Below are 16,560 nucleotides of genomic sequence, written 5' to 3'. Positions count from 1 at the left end.
TGCATCTCGTATCTTAATGTTGAGATGTAGTCTGGTGAATTAATAACCACACATACTGGTGATCTAATCAACAAGTTTTCCCGAGCCACGTTCGTCCCTAATTGTCCCTACTAACCTAAAATAGGCTGTTAAGATGACTTGCCGTGCTCTCAAATTCAGGGGTTTTTGTTTCCATTTATCCTGAATGTCATTTTAAAGCAGAAACTAATCTGCAACCCTCGGCAAGAGATTTTTTTATGGTGGGTTGCCCTTTGCGCCAAAAAGACCCACCCTGCGAGAAAACTGGTTCCCAACATCATTGATTTAAGATGGGGGCGGTCTACGCAGTCCGAACTGACTTATTGTCGGGCTTCAATAATTCCATATTTGTGAGTAATTATTTCATAAATAAACTCGAGCCTTTTTTGGGGGAGGGGGTGATTTGTTCAATGTCGTATTCAAAAGTGAATCGCTTTTGTACTGCTAAAAAAATAACCATTTCAACCAATTTAACTATCAGTTGTCGGGATCAAACTCGAAAATAGCAATCTACAGTCCATCTTTATGCATCTAATCAGTCCCGCTCAGAGTTTTTGGCAGATGAAAAACGAGGATCTTTGTGCCGTGACAGAACCCTTGCGTCCCCTTACAGATAATTATATGATTCCAAGTGTCCTCTTTATTTCAGGGGTGTGAAATCTCAGATTTAAAGCTGAGTTTATCTCTCTCTTTTTTATTTCAGCTGTGTACAAAAGTGTTGGAGATTTCCAAAGTTCAGTTTTTTAACACTTTTTTTCAGCTGTTTTCAGCTAGTTATCTGTGGTCACTCACACCCCTGTTAATCACACTGGACTGCGCAAGGATATCGGATAAGAATGGGATGGGGAAATGGAAGGAGCTCAAGCGCGGGACGTGGACATCCTATTCAGAGGACTACAATAGTTGACAATAGCCAAGCAGCCCGGACTAGGCCTCTGCTTATTGTCCCAAACAACTGGCGGACTAGCCTAAGGTTTGCATGCATGTCGGTGTTTTCTTAACGGCACCAAATGTGTACTAATGGCGTTGTGAAGTCCAGGTTCCACAAAATCAAGACAGAAATTCCCGGATTGATGGGTTGAGGCACACAGGTAAGATTCATCCAAGGGTAACTATTTAATTCCATCTGATGAATACTTAATTCCTACTGTTACATGATGTCTACAAGCCTGGCATCATACTCTATTGAGTCCAGCCAGTATTTCAGGACCAGAACAAAAACAAAATTTCCGCTCGCAAACGGCTGCTCCAGTCCAAAAATGGGACTCTCAATACTGTGCATCTCTTGGTGTTATCACCATGATAAAATATCATGTCTTATTTTTACTGTATAATCTCCCAATTAAACGAGTAAAGTGATGTTTAATTAGGATTCTACCGATACATTACCGTAATGAGGAGTCACGTGAGATTGTATTGTTTAGTAGCTAAAGGTATGCCACAATTGAAAGAAAAGAATGCAATTCCTGCCTGCGTGCCCCTATAAAAGGCCCAACCACAGGCATGCTCACCAGTGATTTAAAGTAATTATAACAAATTACACTGGTCCCGTATACTAGGGCGGGTTGAGCAAAGAGACGGAGTCAAAACTTGTGCTTGGGCACATTGGGTGGGAGTCACGTGACTCCTCATTACGGTAATGTATCGGTAGAATCCTAATTAAACATCACTTTACTCGTTTAATTGGGAGATTCTACCTCACCATTACCTCCATTCCGACTCACGTGAGACTTTAAAGCGGGACAGTGTAATGTTAATCAAGTCCCTTAAAACAAGAAACTGCACAAAATTTTTTTGCAGTACTCCTTATCGGATATATTAGATTTTATTTTTGCATTCTACTTCTAGAGCTTATTCTAGCTCATCATTATTAATAACTTCGAAATAATTTGTCTCTTGACAAAAGTACATGACTTTGCATACAGTATAAATCTCATTATACACACTTTTACGCCAAGACTAAATTGTCTCTTGGCAATGCACGGTATAATAAAGTTAAATTCTAGTTTGTCCTCTGACAACCGAACACAGTATAATTCTCATTTTAAACAAAATCAAGACTAATTTGTCTTTTGACTAAAGTAGTATTCACTTCATTATAAACAAATCAAGACTATCTTTGTCTCTTGACGATGTTCAGTATAAATCAATATTTAAACTGGCACTTGTTTCATGAGTCGAATCAGCACTTTACCGTGCTATTTAATGGAATAAAACTTTCCTTGACCCATTTCATTTTTATTACACAACATATGCTCGGCTAATCATTTTTGACTTAAAATTGCCTGAGAAAACTGACTTTGTGCTCCTTCTGAGCATAAAATACTGTCACTTCTGTTATAAAACTTGGCGAAGGTTGTTGAGCTTGCCCAACCTGCCGTCTGCAAAATTAAGTTAATTGGTACACCTTTATTGGCGGCTGCCGAGGTTGAGGCAGTTCTAAAACTATGTGCTTTGAACTCGGACACATCTACGCCCGCCTCAGTTAATGACTGTTTTAACCAACGGGAAACGGTGGCAGTGCCTATCTCCTTATGCGGCACTGTATAACTTAAAAATAATTTTGACTTGGAGCCCCTAAAACTTCTTGTCCTTTTCAGATACTCTAAGAGGGTTCGCATAACACATACACTTTTATCATGCGGGTATGCTGACAATATAACTTGTGGTTGAGGTTTGCCCGGTTTAGATGTTTTAATCAAATCAGTTATTTTAATACAAACTTGTTTGTTTCTAACCTTCATGTTAGATATGTCGAATAGGCTCAATGTCTGAGCCCGCTGTGCAGTGGTGAGTGCACATAAGCAAATCAGTTTGTAAGTCAATTGTTTCAATGCAATAGACTGTAACGGTTCCATCTTACTAACATATCGAAGTAAAATACCAACATCCCATGTATGTGAATAACGAGGGTACTGAGGTTTTAAATTAAATAGACCTCGCATAAAACGAATAACCAAAGGATGGCTACCAAACTTTGTTTTATTGTCAGAGGTTGACCAAAGCAGTGATGACAATGCACACCGTGCTGTATTAACAGTGCTGTATTTTGCCCCAGAATGAACTAACTTGGTGAGAAACTCCATTGCCACGGTTACAGTCGCATGAACTGGATCGACAGCCCGTTTAGTGCAGAAACGTAGCCATTTTTCGATGGATGATGCATATTGCTTCTTGGTACTCGGTCTCCATGATTGGAGGATAATGTCAATAGTTTCCTTCGAAAATCCTCTTGATCGGAGCGACTGCTGGATAAGAGTGAAGCACACATTGTCATTCGGCCCTCTAGTGGATGGCGACTGTGTGGATCGTGTGGTAGTCTCAACAACCCGGATGTCTTTGGTAGTGTTACTGGCGTAGCTATCAACAGGCGCAGCATTCTGGGAAACCAATGTTGGGTTTGCCATAATGGGAATATAAGTATTCCCATGGCTCTGTCTACCTCGATTTTCTGCAATACCCTGTCAATGACAGCAAAAGGAGGAAATGCGTAAAATATTTCGTTCGCCCAAGACATTGTAAACGCATAACATGCAACTGCCTCTGGGTCAGGCAGCCATGACACAAATGGCTTAAATTGATAATTGGCTTTGGACGCAAATAAATCAATACTTGGTGTGACACCCAATGTTGATATGATTTTGTTAAAAATATTGGCATCTAGTTTCCATTCCAGATTATCCTTAAAGGATCGTGACAAGGTGTCTGCACAAGTGTTTTGTACACCAGGTATGTGGCGTGCAATCAACCAAATGTCATGTTGGATGCACCAAAACCAAATTTGTCTGGCCAAGTCATTCAGTTCAGCTGAATGACAACCTCCCATGTGGTTTATATATGAAACTCCTGTGACATTGTCCATTGCAATGGACACAGTTCTGTTCTGAATGTCAGTTTGAAATGACTTTAGAGCATAAAAAACCGCAAGGAGTTCTAGATAGTTAATATGAAACCTTACTTCATGCAAATTCCAACGGCCATTAGTTTGAATGTTAGCCTTTGGACAAGAGGCTCCCCAACCCATGAGGGAAGCATCAGTAAACACTTCGATGTCTGTTACACGGGGTAATATTGGTCGAAAAGTACATGGTAAATTTTGTATCCACCATTGCAAATCGGACTTACTGCTTGCAGTGAGAGGCATTTTGGCCCCGTAATTTCCATGACATTTTTTCAGAGCGATGTTTTTGCTCACTTCCAAACTTCGGTAATATAAAGGCCCAAGTGGGACCGCTGGAAAACATGACACAAGTTTTCCTATGACCTGTGACACCCGATGAATTGTCGGGTTTGACTGTCCTATGAGTTCATGGCATGCCTCAACAGTGGTTGATAATTTGCGTGTCGGTAAACGCACTGTCATTTCTACTGAATTAATGGTGAATCCCAAAAACTCCAATTCTTGGACTGGGGTAAAGTGTGATTTTGATTGATTAATCACAAACCCAAGTTCATTTGTCAGTGCACAACGAGCTGCAATGTTACTGGTGCATTCCTGTAATGTGTCACCAATAAGTAATGAATCATCAATATAATTTGCCGAAATTTGGCCAGCATTACGTAATGTTGATGTGAGTGGTTTCATGACCTTTGTAAAGATACGTGGTGCACTAGCAAGCCCAAAGCATAAGCATTTAAATTGCCACAGTTTATCTCGCCATTGAAACCGTAAGAACTTCTGATGTTCCTGGGCCATGGGTATCGTAAAATATGCATCCTTCAAATCTATTGATGCTAAATAGCAATTTGTCCGAATCAATGTCAGTGCAAATTCAAAGGTCTCCATTTTAAAATGGTGATATTTGACAAATTTGTTTAGAGCTTTTAGATTGATAATTGGTCTCATTGAGCCGTCTTTCTTTGGTCGAAGAAAAATGTTGGACAAAAATTGTCCGTGACAGGGGTTGACCCTGATTATCGCTCCTTTTTCTTGTAATTTTTGAATTTCTTCGTCAATCAGTTGCGCCTCCGGGTCAGAGTATTGAATAAGCTTAGGTTCATGTGCCTGGACCGGAGTGCGATTAAATTCGATATGGCAATGTGCAACTGTATCTAGCACCCATTCATCAGAGGTTATGTTTTCCCAAGCAGGGATAAACTGTTGCAATCTTCCAGCAATAGGTGATGTATACTTACTTACCAACTGTAATGGTGCCGCTAGGTCACCGTTTTCTTGGCTGTCGAGGCCCCGGTGCTGGTGGATTGGCTTGGGGTTTGATGGTAATTGCCACTGCCATGACCGCTGCTGCCGCCGGAACGGTAATAACCCTGGCCCTGACTCTGTGCTCGACGATAGTAGCCTCGGCCTCTCGGGTAATAAGGCGCCCTCTGGTGGCTGCCGTAATGCTGTTTCGGGAAACCCCGTGAGCGAAAGTCCCCCGCACGGTGGGATGATCCACGGCCTGAAAACTGTCTAGTATTACGACGTTTGGGGTCATTTACAAACATCTGTGAACTTATTTTGTTTGTCTCCACTATAGTTTTGCATGACTGAACTAAGTCATCCCCGAAAAGGAGACTAGTGCACGGGACTTGCGATGAGCACAAGGCCGCATATTTTTGGTTGAGATCAGGTCGGATACTGTCTCTTCTGCGCAAGTTGAGTTGGGCGTTGCCCGAGCCAAGTATGGCAATTGCGTCAACCAGCAATGTTCTAATAAGCTGAGCTGTATCAATAGTCTCATTGTTATTTCTGGCTTTTAGCATTTGATCAGTGGCCATTGCGATGGCTATTGATGCCCGTACAAAAGAGCTTTGCACCTTTTGGAATTTAACATCCCTTGCACGTGTTGTGGGTTTTAGGATTGACCATATCTCAGGGTTCACTCTAGTTAGGCAAAGATTACCGCAGTTGCTTGGTTTGTTGTATTTGCCCAATTTTTCTTCTAGTTTTTCTGGCTTTATCTTGCCTTGAGCAAGTGCATTTACTGTTTTAGCCAATTGGTCATTTAGGGCTGAACTTTCTTTTTCGTCACCCTCAATTAAGGCCGCCATTTCGGTCAGCAAGTCATCCTGGTTGCCAGTACCGCACAACAGGTTATCTAAATCACCTTCAGTGAAAGTGTCTATGCCCTTTTCAGGTACATGTACATCACTATTGCCAGCAATTACGTTGTCATTGCCCGTTTCTGGTGCAAGGTTTAATGCCACCAAATTATCATCAGGGATTTCACCCTCGCTTAATATTTCCTCAGTTGGAAAGCGGTTTGCGTAATGGCTAGAACCGGCGGAATCGCTGCGGTGCAAAAACGCATTTGTCAAAGTAGCAACTGTTTGCTGCAAGCTAGAAACTGCTTTGTGCAAGTCTGCATCGTCGCTGCTAGTTTTCTTCGCGGCACTAGGCGGCTCGTTCAGCGTGCATGAATTTGCTTGATCTATATTCTTACGTTTAGCAGTTCGCTTCTTGGCTTTAGCTGCTGGCGCCGGTGGCGTTGGTTTGCTTAAAGATGAGCATGCAGTCTCCGCTATTGGTAGATGACAACTCGTCATCCAGTTGACCCATTAGGCCCTCGTCTTCCGAGGGGTTAATATGCAATATGGCTTCATCTGCCATTGCTACACTACTGGCCACGCTCGTGGTCCAACTTTCAATGTGACTGGCTAGAGCGCTGCGTGAAAACGCACCGATGTACACGCGATAGCCACTAAAAATACACTGGTGAGCATGCCTGTGGTTGGGCCTTTTATAGGGGCACGCAGGCAGGAATTGCATTCTTTTCTTTCAATTGTGGCATACCTTTAGCTACTAAACAATACAATCTCACGTGAGTCGGAATGGAGGTAATGGTGAGGTAGAATTATTGTATGGGTTGACCTTCAAGGAACTGGACCACTTTCCTGGTAATGAGACACATCTAAGGAATGGCAGTTTAGCCACAAGGCCCTCGTGGGTGCATGGACGCTGGGCTGCACCGGAAGGCCACAGTGAATCACCCCACGGACGTATAAGGAAATCCGATTGTTCTGTTAATTTGCCTAGCCCTGCCCCCAGACACAAGTTGACCAAACACTTTCAATCTTTGTATTATTAATATTCAATAGTTAGTGAACAACTCCTAATAAGGCAAGAAAACCTGTAAGATAGCTGTAAGATTGGAATGTCCATTTACTGTATAAAAACCCAGTGTTAATCTAGAAATCAGACAGAGAGCATCACAGCCAACCGAATAAACCACATCAGCAAGTACAACTTCGTCTCTTACTGTCTTCCTAGTTTGTTAATATAACCTGCCGGGTTATATTTGGTGGAGAATCCGGATACCCCTCTCAGCATTGAGTTCACGCGTTCGAAGTCGAAACAACAATTTTCATCAACCATGGCGTGTAGGCTACCGCGCATATCGACTCCATCCTTCCAAAGTTTACCGAATACCGTACTCGGAAGATCCTGAGTTATGGATCGACCGGTATACGAGAGATATGCTCTCCAGAAAACATTGACGGCCGTGCAACAAGCCAGCAATTTCCCCCTTTACCTCGCTAGTTCTGCCAGTTACTGGTACCATGGAGGTAGAATTAGAAATTCTAATTCTACCTCCATGACTGGCTGGTATACAGAGACTTGCCTACAGCAACAACAGGCGGCCTTTGCGGCACTAAAACAGGCTTTCCTCAAGAAATATGGGCCACACGAAGGCAAGCGATGGGTGCGATTGTCGGAGCTGGCCGACAGGAAACAACAGCTTAATGAAGCAGTCGAAAGATACCTAGAGAAACTGTGTTGTCAGTTAAAGCGATCGCAAGAGGAGAGAATGGAGGCGTTTATAAGAGGATAGCTGCTGCCCAACCTCGGAGCCCATGTCATCAAGTCTCATCCGACAATGGATGAGGCGGTAACGCATAGGCCTATAACCTGCCGGGTTATAGGTTTGCCCGGCCAATTTCCTAAAATGTTCATTCACTTCTGAAAATCGGTCATTCGTTTTCGTCTGAATTTGAATGCACGTCTTTAATCCCATTTCAGTTCAACGAAAGTTCAATCGTTTTCATTGTCCGTGCCGTCGGTTTTGAGAAACAGACGGCCAATTACGTTACCTGTGCATTCATTTACGCAAACATACCTTTTCGCGCAGAGTTCTAGCATACAATTTCGTGAATGTGCAATTAAAAGTACGGGTTTTTTTTTCCATTCAAAATAGCAGATTGCATCACATAACATTAAACTAACAGTGAAATAAAATGACCAATTTTTGAAATCGCCCTCTAGAAGCGGAAAGCAGTCTTGTAAACGAATCTGAATGAGCATAAACGAAATGTGCTGCTCAATCACTTAATTGATTGAACTGAAATGGAATCGAATGCCCTGGTAGTGAAAATGAAACGCGTGTTCAGAGCGATTCTCAAATTCAGACGAAAATGGATAGCCGATTTTCAGAAGTGAATGATCATTTTAGGAAATTGGCCAGGAAAACCTATATTAATATTATAAATAATTGTTAATTTATCTTAGTCGTTATAACATATTAAAACAATTACAACCATTCTTTGTATACAATTCACTCCATTCGAGTGCACTACCACCGACTCAACTAGAAGTTTTAGAGTGAAATTCGTTCACTCGAAAAGACCGAGTTTTCACTCGAGCTTCAACTAAAGTGGTTCTGGGTTTTTTTCAGAGTATTTCAATCTAAAATTGGATGGAGTGATTTACACTCTTAATCGTCTGGTGCCTGGTTTCATTCTTATGATTTAGAGAATATTTTTGTATTGCTATGAGATGAAAGTAAAGTAAAGTAAGTATGAGAGTCCCAGAACGTATCATTCAAACATGCAACGCCAGACAAAAGAGTGACACAGTCATGAAACATTCACCCCTTTTAGTAGTGCGTCAATCAACTGTGACAAAAAAAACATCTGACACCATGCAGTATCTATTTCTACACATTTCAATATTCATGCCACCGTGCAGACCACTGAATGGTTACTTGGTTTTTTTCAAAAAGGTGGACAAGAAGTCATGTACCCAACGGCAGATCCAGGGGGAGGGGCAACGGGGACCATCCCCCCTAAAACAGAACCCAATTTTGTTTTAATATAACGACGACGCAAAAAAGCGGCCAATGCGTTCACCACCCACTAAACTCAACAATAGCAACACATTGGTCCCCTGCTTGCATTTCTTATTAAATTTGGGCGGAACATTTTTTGAACCACCTTTACGGAGAACAAAAAAAGTTGCACGCCCCCTCCCCCGCCCCCCCCCCCTAAAAAAAGAACTTGTGTTCTGGGTCCGGCCTTGCATGTACCAGTCAAGTCATAGGCTTCAAATTGAAATCACTTCGCTTCACACCTCAGGTGCAAAAGTTGAAGTAAAGTTCCGTTTGACACGTACCTCAAACATCGCTGGTGAAATACTACTGACTTAGTCTTTGCCTCATGAAAATTGTGGAGAATTGTGTCTGCTACAGAGTGAGTAAAGTTGACCTGATACATGTAGTGTTTTCCATGCTGTTGGGCTTTTTCTGTGCACTCAGGGTCCCAGTCTTAATGGCTACATGGTGGTGGAATTGATGCATTATTCTGTAACTAAACAAATCCCGTGCGTTTAGAGTTGAAGCCAGACCGGCGGTTTCGCCTCGCTTCGCTGCCTTTCACCCGCTTTGCGGGTGATCAGTGAACTGTCAACTCGTGAACACACACTTACGCTTACATAGGCATAAAAGTGGGGTACTTCCTTTGTTCTCGTGTACTAAAATTTTGCAACGTCGCACACTTATGTCAAAATGCTCTTATTTTAACCATAGTTAATTTCCTGGGCTGAAATTCGGACTTAATATCCCTTTTCTAATACTCTTCCATTTGCGACGGATCAACCCACCTTGGAAATTCCTAGTTTTTGAGTAAAAGCCATATATCTATTTCGTAAAAAACTTGTGGGGTACCAAAATGGTACCCCGCAAGTCGGTGGGCATTCCTTGTGGGGTATCTCCCATTGTTCCGGTACCCCACAAGGCAGTGTTTGTACACGCACCCATGCCCACAATATACTAGCAGTGTTGTAGCCAGCGGGGGAGGGGGTTAGTATATCCATGGATCATGGCGACGTCATGGTCTATAGAGGCAGTAGTGGCGCACTCAGGATTTAGCTTTGGGGGGCTCATAAAAAAAGTTCAAAATTTTTAGAAGTTGCAAATTGTTTTTCAAAAAAATGGGCGAACATTTTGGTTGCAGAATTTTTTTTTTTTTTTTTTTTTTTTTTTTGGGGGGGGGACTATTTTGACGTTGGTGGCACCATGCACTTACACCCCTATTATACTACTATCACCAAGGTCAAATCGTGAGATAAAAAAAAACACGGTATACGGAGACTGGGCTCTATGGATAACGGGGTGATACTCAGACTATGGGGGAGTAAGGAGGTTTACAATATTTTGTTGACAGTGCTCTTTTTTGACAAGTGCCCTTTACTTTAACGAGCGCCTTTTTTAACGAGTTCTCATTTTTGGATTGTCGGCAATTGTGCCGCCATGAAAAACGCCACCCATTGTCCGATGGTGCCCATAATCGTCCGGGTTGAACAGTTTCGCTTGTACCCCTACCCTGTTAGTCTGAGTATCGCCCGTTATCCACGGAGCAAGACTCCTGTTTATCGTCTGATATGTAGACATTTACAAATATGCAAGCCGCGCACCAGCCAATCGGGAGTCCACTCATTCCAGTTCATTCCCAAACAGGAATAAATGGTTTGATTGGTCAATTCGAATGAAGTGTTATATAATGCAGCAACAAGCCGGGTGCATTATCGCGTAACATGATACAGAGCACGTGACGCAGGTTTTTTAATCCATTTTCTATGACGCGCAACGGGTGAATGACCGAAGACCCGATGTAGAAAGGGCCCACTGATTGGTCAAAATTTCGGAGGTAAAGAGGGGTCTTGCCTAATTAATCAGCGAATCTGCTCACATATCATAGACCCATGGCATTCGCCATGGGTCTATTACATAGACTACTTCCCTATTTGCATGGCTGGGGGTACGAGCGAACGCCCACGTAGGAAGATGTTGTTCCCCCCTTCCCCTCCGTTTCTAAATTTTTCGATGGCCAGGTGACCGGTGGATAAAACCATGTCTTTATACTTTTCAGCACCAATGGGCGAGTGGCTTTTTTTCACGTCTTAAACCCCCCCCCCCCCCCCAAAAAAAAAATTGTTGTTGCGCTACTGGGAAAGAATGTTGCATCCTGACGCCACTTTTTTCTTCATAATATATCATCTCAGTAGAGGTCAGTCACAGCAAAAAAATGTTGAAAGGACATGAATCTGGGACTGAGGAACATTTCCAATTTTGTTACGAAATACTTAGAAAATGTTCTTGACTCTCCATAGACTTTGTACACAACCGTTGCAGTGGTGTCTGGATACTACATTCTTTCCCGCCACTGCCTAGTGTGGACATTCCTTTGTTTTCGTTTAGTTAAGAAAAACCGGAGAAAAAAAACCTCATTTTACTCGCACTGTGAACACTCTTTCAACCCAAAGTTTTTATCATGATTTCCTTGGGGTCCGCTCATAAGTCCGACACCTCATAGGTCCGACGCCTCATAGTCCGACAAAATCGCATCCCCTAATCAAATAAAGGCCCATAAGTCCGACGCCTCATAAGTCCGACAAAATAAATGCCTTGTTTTTCCGACGTCGGAACTATGAGGCGTCGGACTTATGAGGCGTCGGACCTATTGGGCGTCGGACTTATGATACGACCCCATTTCCTTGAGTGTTCCTCTTCATTATGCAACAAATAACCCTAATTCAAAAATGCCTCTAAACCTGTTTTCCAGAGAGAAGGAAACCTTGTGTGGACATGGCTTAGTCCACAGGAGGTTCACACAAACTGCATAGTGTGGACCTGTTGTTTTTTCAGGTCCACTTTAAAGATGGTAAGGTTTGCGCACCCGCACCTTTGCACTTTAAAGTATAGCGGTAATGTATAAAGTAACCTTGGGTGGTAACGTTCTGTCTAAGTATTACTTTTGAGAACAAGGAAGGTATCGAGTATCAGTAACCACGTTAAGCAGTTGTACTCATGTAGATTTTTTAATGTGATGCATTTTATATAGAACTCACATCTGCCAAGACGATATGACCAAGAGCGAAGAATTCAATTCACTGTTCCGCTCGGAATCATCCGACGACCTTGCTGAGTCGACGGGTCGCCAGCGAGCACAATCTAGATGGGTAACCGTAGAGCCCATCATCATATTGTCGATGATCGGCAACACCTGCACGGCCCTCGTCAGGCCGCTCTACGTGAAAGAATTCATCAGCGAGTTTTACAACTACACCGTGAGTGGTGACGACACCGAATGCTTGGACGACCAATACCGCAATGAACAGCTCAGCAACAAGATACAAGCAGAGTCTTCCGTCTGGTTGTTGTACCTCGCCGCTGCCTCTGGTATCCCTGCTAGTCTGAGTACCATCTTCTTTGGATCCACCAGCGATAGATTTGGCAGGAAACTAGCAATGGCTATCCCGCTCCTTGCCTTCGCGTTTCAAGCTGCAGTGTACCTCTTCACGGTTATCTTCAAGCTTCCCCTGGCCGTCCTCTTCACGGGCGAAGTCCTGCAGGGGCTGGCTGGAGGCTATGGGCTACTGTACGCTGCCACACACGCTTATCTGGCTGACGCAACCACCGAGAAACAACGAACAATCAGAATGGTGGTCGCTGACATGCTGCAGTATCTGGGTGGAGGGTTGAATCAACTAGGACAAGGGTATCTCATCCAATTCGGTTACATCCCGACCTTGGTGGTTGCGCTTGGGAGTAACATGGTCGCCCTGTACTACCTTGCTATCCCACCCTGCCTGATCGAGACCGTCGAAAAAAGTTCCACTGACCACAAGGGTCTCATGGAAGTCTTCCAAAGCATGAAAGAGCTTGTCGTGTTCAACGAGAATGGACGGCGTTGGCAGATGTTTCTCCTGATTTTGTACGTATTATTCTGCGTGGGAGAATTCATCGGCGTCACGGCAATCTACGTGCTGTACGGAACGGACCATCCCTTCTACTGGGGGTGCCAAACGGCTGGAATTGCTTTGGCACTCATTTGGATCTTTTATTCTATTGGTGAGTACTATACAGGTATTAGGTTTACAGTAGAACTATCCTCTTTTGTGAATACACTTTTCTGTTAAGGTTTACGTCAACTTATATATTGCTTGTCCTTAGTCCAGCATCTGAATAATGTACAGAGCCTTATATTGCACGATCGTTTAGGTATTTGGTTTGATTAAGTCTAACCTCATTGCAGTGTTCTTTGGTGAGCCTTTATGTCACTTTTGTTTCTCTCTACCAGGAGATGCTTTCTGTTGTTTTATTTTTTGTTCTAGATTTTCCTCTTTTTTTTTAATTTACAGGGATGCTGGTTGGTACCAAACTCTTCTCATTGTGTCTGGGAGACTACTGGCTGATGCAGATAAGCTGCCTCAGTTTCATGGCCTCCTACCTCATCATGGGATTAGCGGATACTACTGCGGAACTCTTCATTGGTTTGTCAAAACATTGCATTTAGCAAAACCTAAATTGCGGCAATTTATTTTTTCTTCATCTATAAAGCTGTACAATCAGTGTTGTATTGAGTACATTTCCACGAATACCTTGCCATATGAGTACGTCAGGCAATTTTTTCCCATGAGTGCGAGAACGAGTACCCAAAAATTGAACTCGAGTACGAGTATATACAAATACTTTCCACAAACAGGAGCAACTTTCAATTGTTCACGTGTTAGCAAGGGCCTTTTGCTGTCAAAACAAATGCAGAAGCCTCCCAAACAGTAGTGTTCTTTTCCTACATACATCTGTTAAACATTTTAACTTTTTTGCAGGAGAATATTAAATGGGGCACGAGTACTTTGTGATGTGAGTACGGGTAATCGTTTTCTTGCGAGTACGAGTACGAGTACATTTTCATGAGTATGAGTATACGAGGACCAAAAATGGACCGGAGTTCGAGAGCTGTAGGATATATACTACAGCATTGTTTACAATTATGAACACTAATAGAAAGCCCAAGGATCTTTACCTTTCCTCTTTTTGATAGATAAGAGAAACCTGAAACCTATGAATAGCCCAAGTGAGCCTAGCTAACTTGTGATTTTGACTCTTGACATTCACGGTTCTGAAACGTTGTCTCTTATAAATTACACGTCTTTCTTTTAAACAAGTTACAGAACCTGAAGTTTGTTATCACATAGCAGGATCTTCAGATGGATCTTCATCAAAGGTCTTCGATGAAGATTTTGCTAGGATGGAAGACCCTCTTTAATGGTTTGTATATTATGTGGGGTCAATCCAGTCAGTAAGCAGTTTGAAGCATATTTTTGTTCGTCTTTTGATTTGTCAGGAACTGTGGTGGGCTGTCTTCAGCTGATGTCCCTCTCTGTTGCAAGGTCGGTCCTCTCTAAGATAGCACGACCAGAAGAGACTGGTAAGAGTAGTAGCAATCAGGCTAAAAAAACTTCTTTGTAAGATGTATTAAATAGTATGTATACAGCCGTGACCAGTTGCCTTAAGAATTCATTCATACCAGTAACTTCTGACAATAACGTTCATTTAGGAAAGATTCCAAATTGCCCTTGAAAAAAAGAATTGAACCGCGGGCTGCGTTTACTGCTTTTCTGTGCGAATACTGCTTTAACGTTTGCAGACGTTCTTTCGAATTTGCAAGGAATGAAACTAGCTAGGAACACAACGATTTAGAGCAGGAAAAAACGTTCTTATTTTAGATTGTAATACTTTTAAATAGAGTCGCCTTTTTACTAAATTGAGACATTCGATTTAAGAGAATGTCACTTGCTGTCGTCTTTTACCTTTTTTTCAATGAGCTGGAAATTTAATCGGACAGAGCGAATTTTCACTTTGGAAATGAGAGAGTTGGAAAACTAAGCACAAGTAGGACCGGGTGCGCGTGCCACCGACGTTTGTAAACGTAAGCAGGAAAGGCAAATGTTTTTTTCTGGATGAAGTACTCGCCTATGCCTTTCAAAATGGCCGAGTATAATTGCCCCGACTATCAGTGGCGACTAGATATTTGTTATTCTTTTCTCTCTTTCTCTCTCTTTTTTTTAACAGGTGCCATGTTTTCATTGATTGCATGCATGCAAAGCTGCTCCTTCATCTTCTGCCTCGTGTCGACTAGTCTGTACGCGGCCACCGTATCTTTCCTACCGCCACTCACCTTCTTCGTGTATTCTGGCGCCACCCTTATTCCCGCTGGAATTACAGTGTAAGAATGTCAAGTAACGCGACTTCTTTTCAGTTTGACGGATCGAAGGGCCTTTGCAACTTTTCCAATACCAATTGCAATACACGATACTGTTGTGCATAGACTATACTGTGGTGCAAAGTATGGTGTTTTAGGGACGTATAATTATCACCAATAAATGATGGTGTTTGATCGACTGAACGAGTTTAGTAGGTGTTTGTATTGGTAACCATACTCCATTCAAATATTATTACAATTTATTACACATGTGTATAGTAAAATATAAAACATAGCTTAAGATATAATATACTTCTGCATGTGTGAGAAACGATTCAAGATGACTGACTTGAGATCGTCCATTGTATTTACAGGATTCTGCAGGTGTTTTGGCCAATGAAAAGGAAAGAGCCTGCGCCAATCAACAACGCCTGATAATTCGTGGGAGCACCGACTCGCTATAATATTGTGGTACTGTTTCCTGACATTTGCGTGTAATTTTGATTTGTTTCTTTAAAGTTAACTAAAAAAACAGAAAAAACAAAAAAAACAATAAACTTTTATTTGATGTGTATTCTTATACAATTCTTTGGAAATTTTAAGGCTACGCTAGAACGAAATGCTGACAATAGAAAATAATAACATTGTTAACAATTTATGGAAATTAATAAGCACGGCAACGAATTCCCGTAGAATTCACCGGCAAGTTTTCAAAAATTATCGGTAAAGTTAAACTTAATGTAGTTAGTACGGATACGGTTTTGTAAGGCTGTGTTCACAAAACTTTGGAGTAGTATTGTGATGGACATTGGAGGATTTTACGATATTCTGCCCACCATGACCATTTAATTTTTTGGGATTTTTTTTTGGGGGGGGGGGTGTTATATGCGTTTGTTTATTTGTTGGGCTGTTTGTTGGGGTGTTGGGGCTATTTGTTTGTTGTTTTTTGGGGGGTTTCTTTGGGGGGTTGGGGGGGGGGTAAAAACCCGCGTTTTGAAGAAAGAGAACACTCTTATGTTCAATTGACATTCTCAACGGAGCGTTATAAAGGGGCCACAAGGAATCGTACTGAGTGCTTAGAAAGAAATAATTTCATGCTACTTTGCTGCGCCCATCCGCATGAAAAACAGTTTCACACTCTTATGAATAACTGAACAGAAGCAACATGTCTTATCAGAATATTTCTTACGGTTAGCATGGAATTGGGGCTAATCTCAGCTTGAGTACACATTTCATTAAACCACTTCAAGCTGTCCATCTGCTATATAACAAATTTAATAAATTTATCCTTTTAATTTTGTGTGAAATTTAACAATTGCTCAAACTAGAACTTTGGCCCTT

General features: G+C 42.1%; 1 protein-coding gene across 4 annotated transcripts; it reads left to right on the top strand.

Annotated features, from left to right (window-relative positions):
* Window positions 1–955: 955 nt before the first annotated feature.
* LOC119719293 (proton-coupled folate transporter-like) lies at window positions 956–16,088 on the top strand. Of its 4 annotated transcripts, none has more exons than XM_038188695.1 (6): window positions 957–1,109; window positions 12,076–13,085; window positions 13,376–13,507; window positions 14,362–14,445; window positions 15,090–15,243; window positions 15,594–16,088. In XM_038188695.1, the coding sequence occupies exons 2-6, from the start codon at window positions 12,098–12,100 to the stop codon at window positions 15,652–15,654; spliced, it is 1,419 nt and encodes a 472-aa protein (XP_038044623.1). In that variant the 5' UTR covers window positions 957–1,109; window positions 12,076–12,097; the 3' UTR covers window positions 15,655–16,088. The 4 variants fall into 4 exon arrangements, with proteins under 4 accessions (XP_038044626.1, XP_038044623.1, XP_038044625.1 ...); XM_038188697.1 differs by lacking the exon at window positions 957–1,109 and adding an exon at window positions 7,816–7,850 and having other exon boundaries at window positions 12,190–13,085; XM_038188696.1 differs by lacking the exon at window positions 957–1,109 and adding an exon at window positions 9,277–9,426.
* The last annotated feature ends 472 nt before the right edge of the window (window positions 16,089–16,560 follow it).

Source organism: Patiria miniata, unplaced genomic scaffold (genome assembly GCF_015706575.1).
Source record: "Patiria miniata isolate m_02_andy unplaced genomic scaffold, ASM1570657v1 HiC_scaffold_8, whole genome shotgun sequence".
Lineage (NCBI taxonomy): Eukaryota > Metazoa > Echinodermata > Asteroidea > Valvatida > Asterinidae > Patiria > Patiria miniata.
This window is presented reverse-complemented; position numbering and strand designations above follow the sequence as displayed.

Bases quoted from the DNA above. Each gene is read 5' to 3' on its own strand.
- LOC119719293 (XM_038188695.1), top strand. From the start codon at position 12,098: ATGACCAAGAGCGAAGAATTCAATTCACTGTTCCGCTCGGAATCATCC. The intron at 13,086-13,375 runs GTGAGTACTATA...TTTAATTTACAG, and splicing joins TTGGATCTTTTATTCTATTG to GGATGCTGGTTGGTACCAAA. The intron at 15,244-15,593 runs GTAAGAATGTCA...TTGTATTTACAG, and splicing joins ATTCCCGCTGGAATTACAGT to GATTCTGCAGGTGTTTTGGC.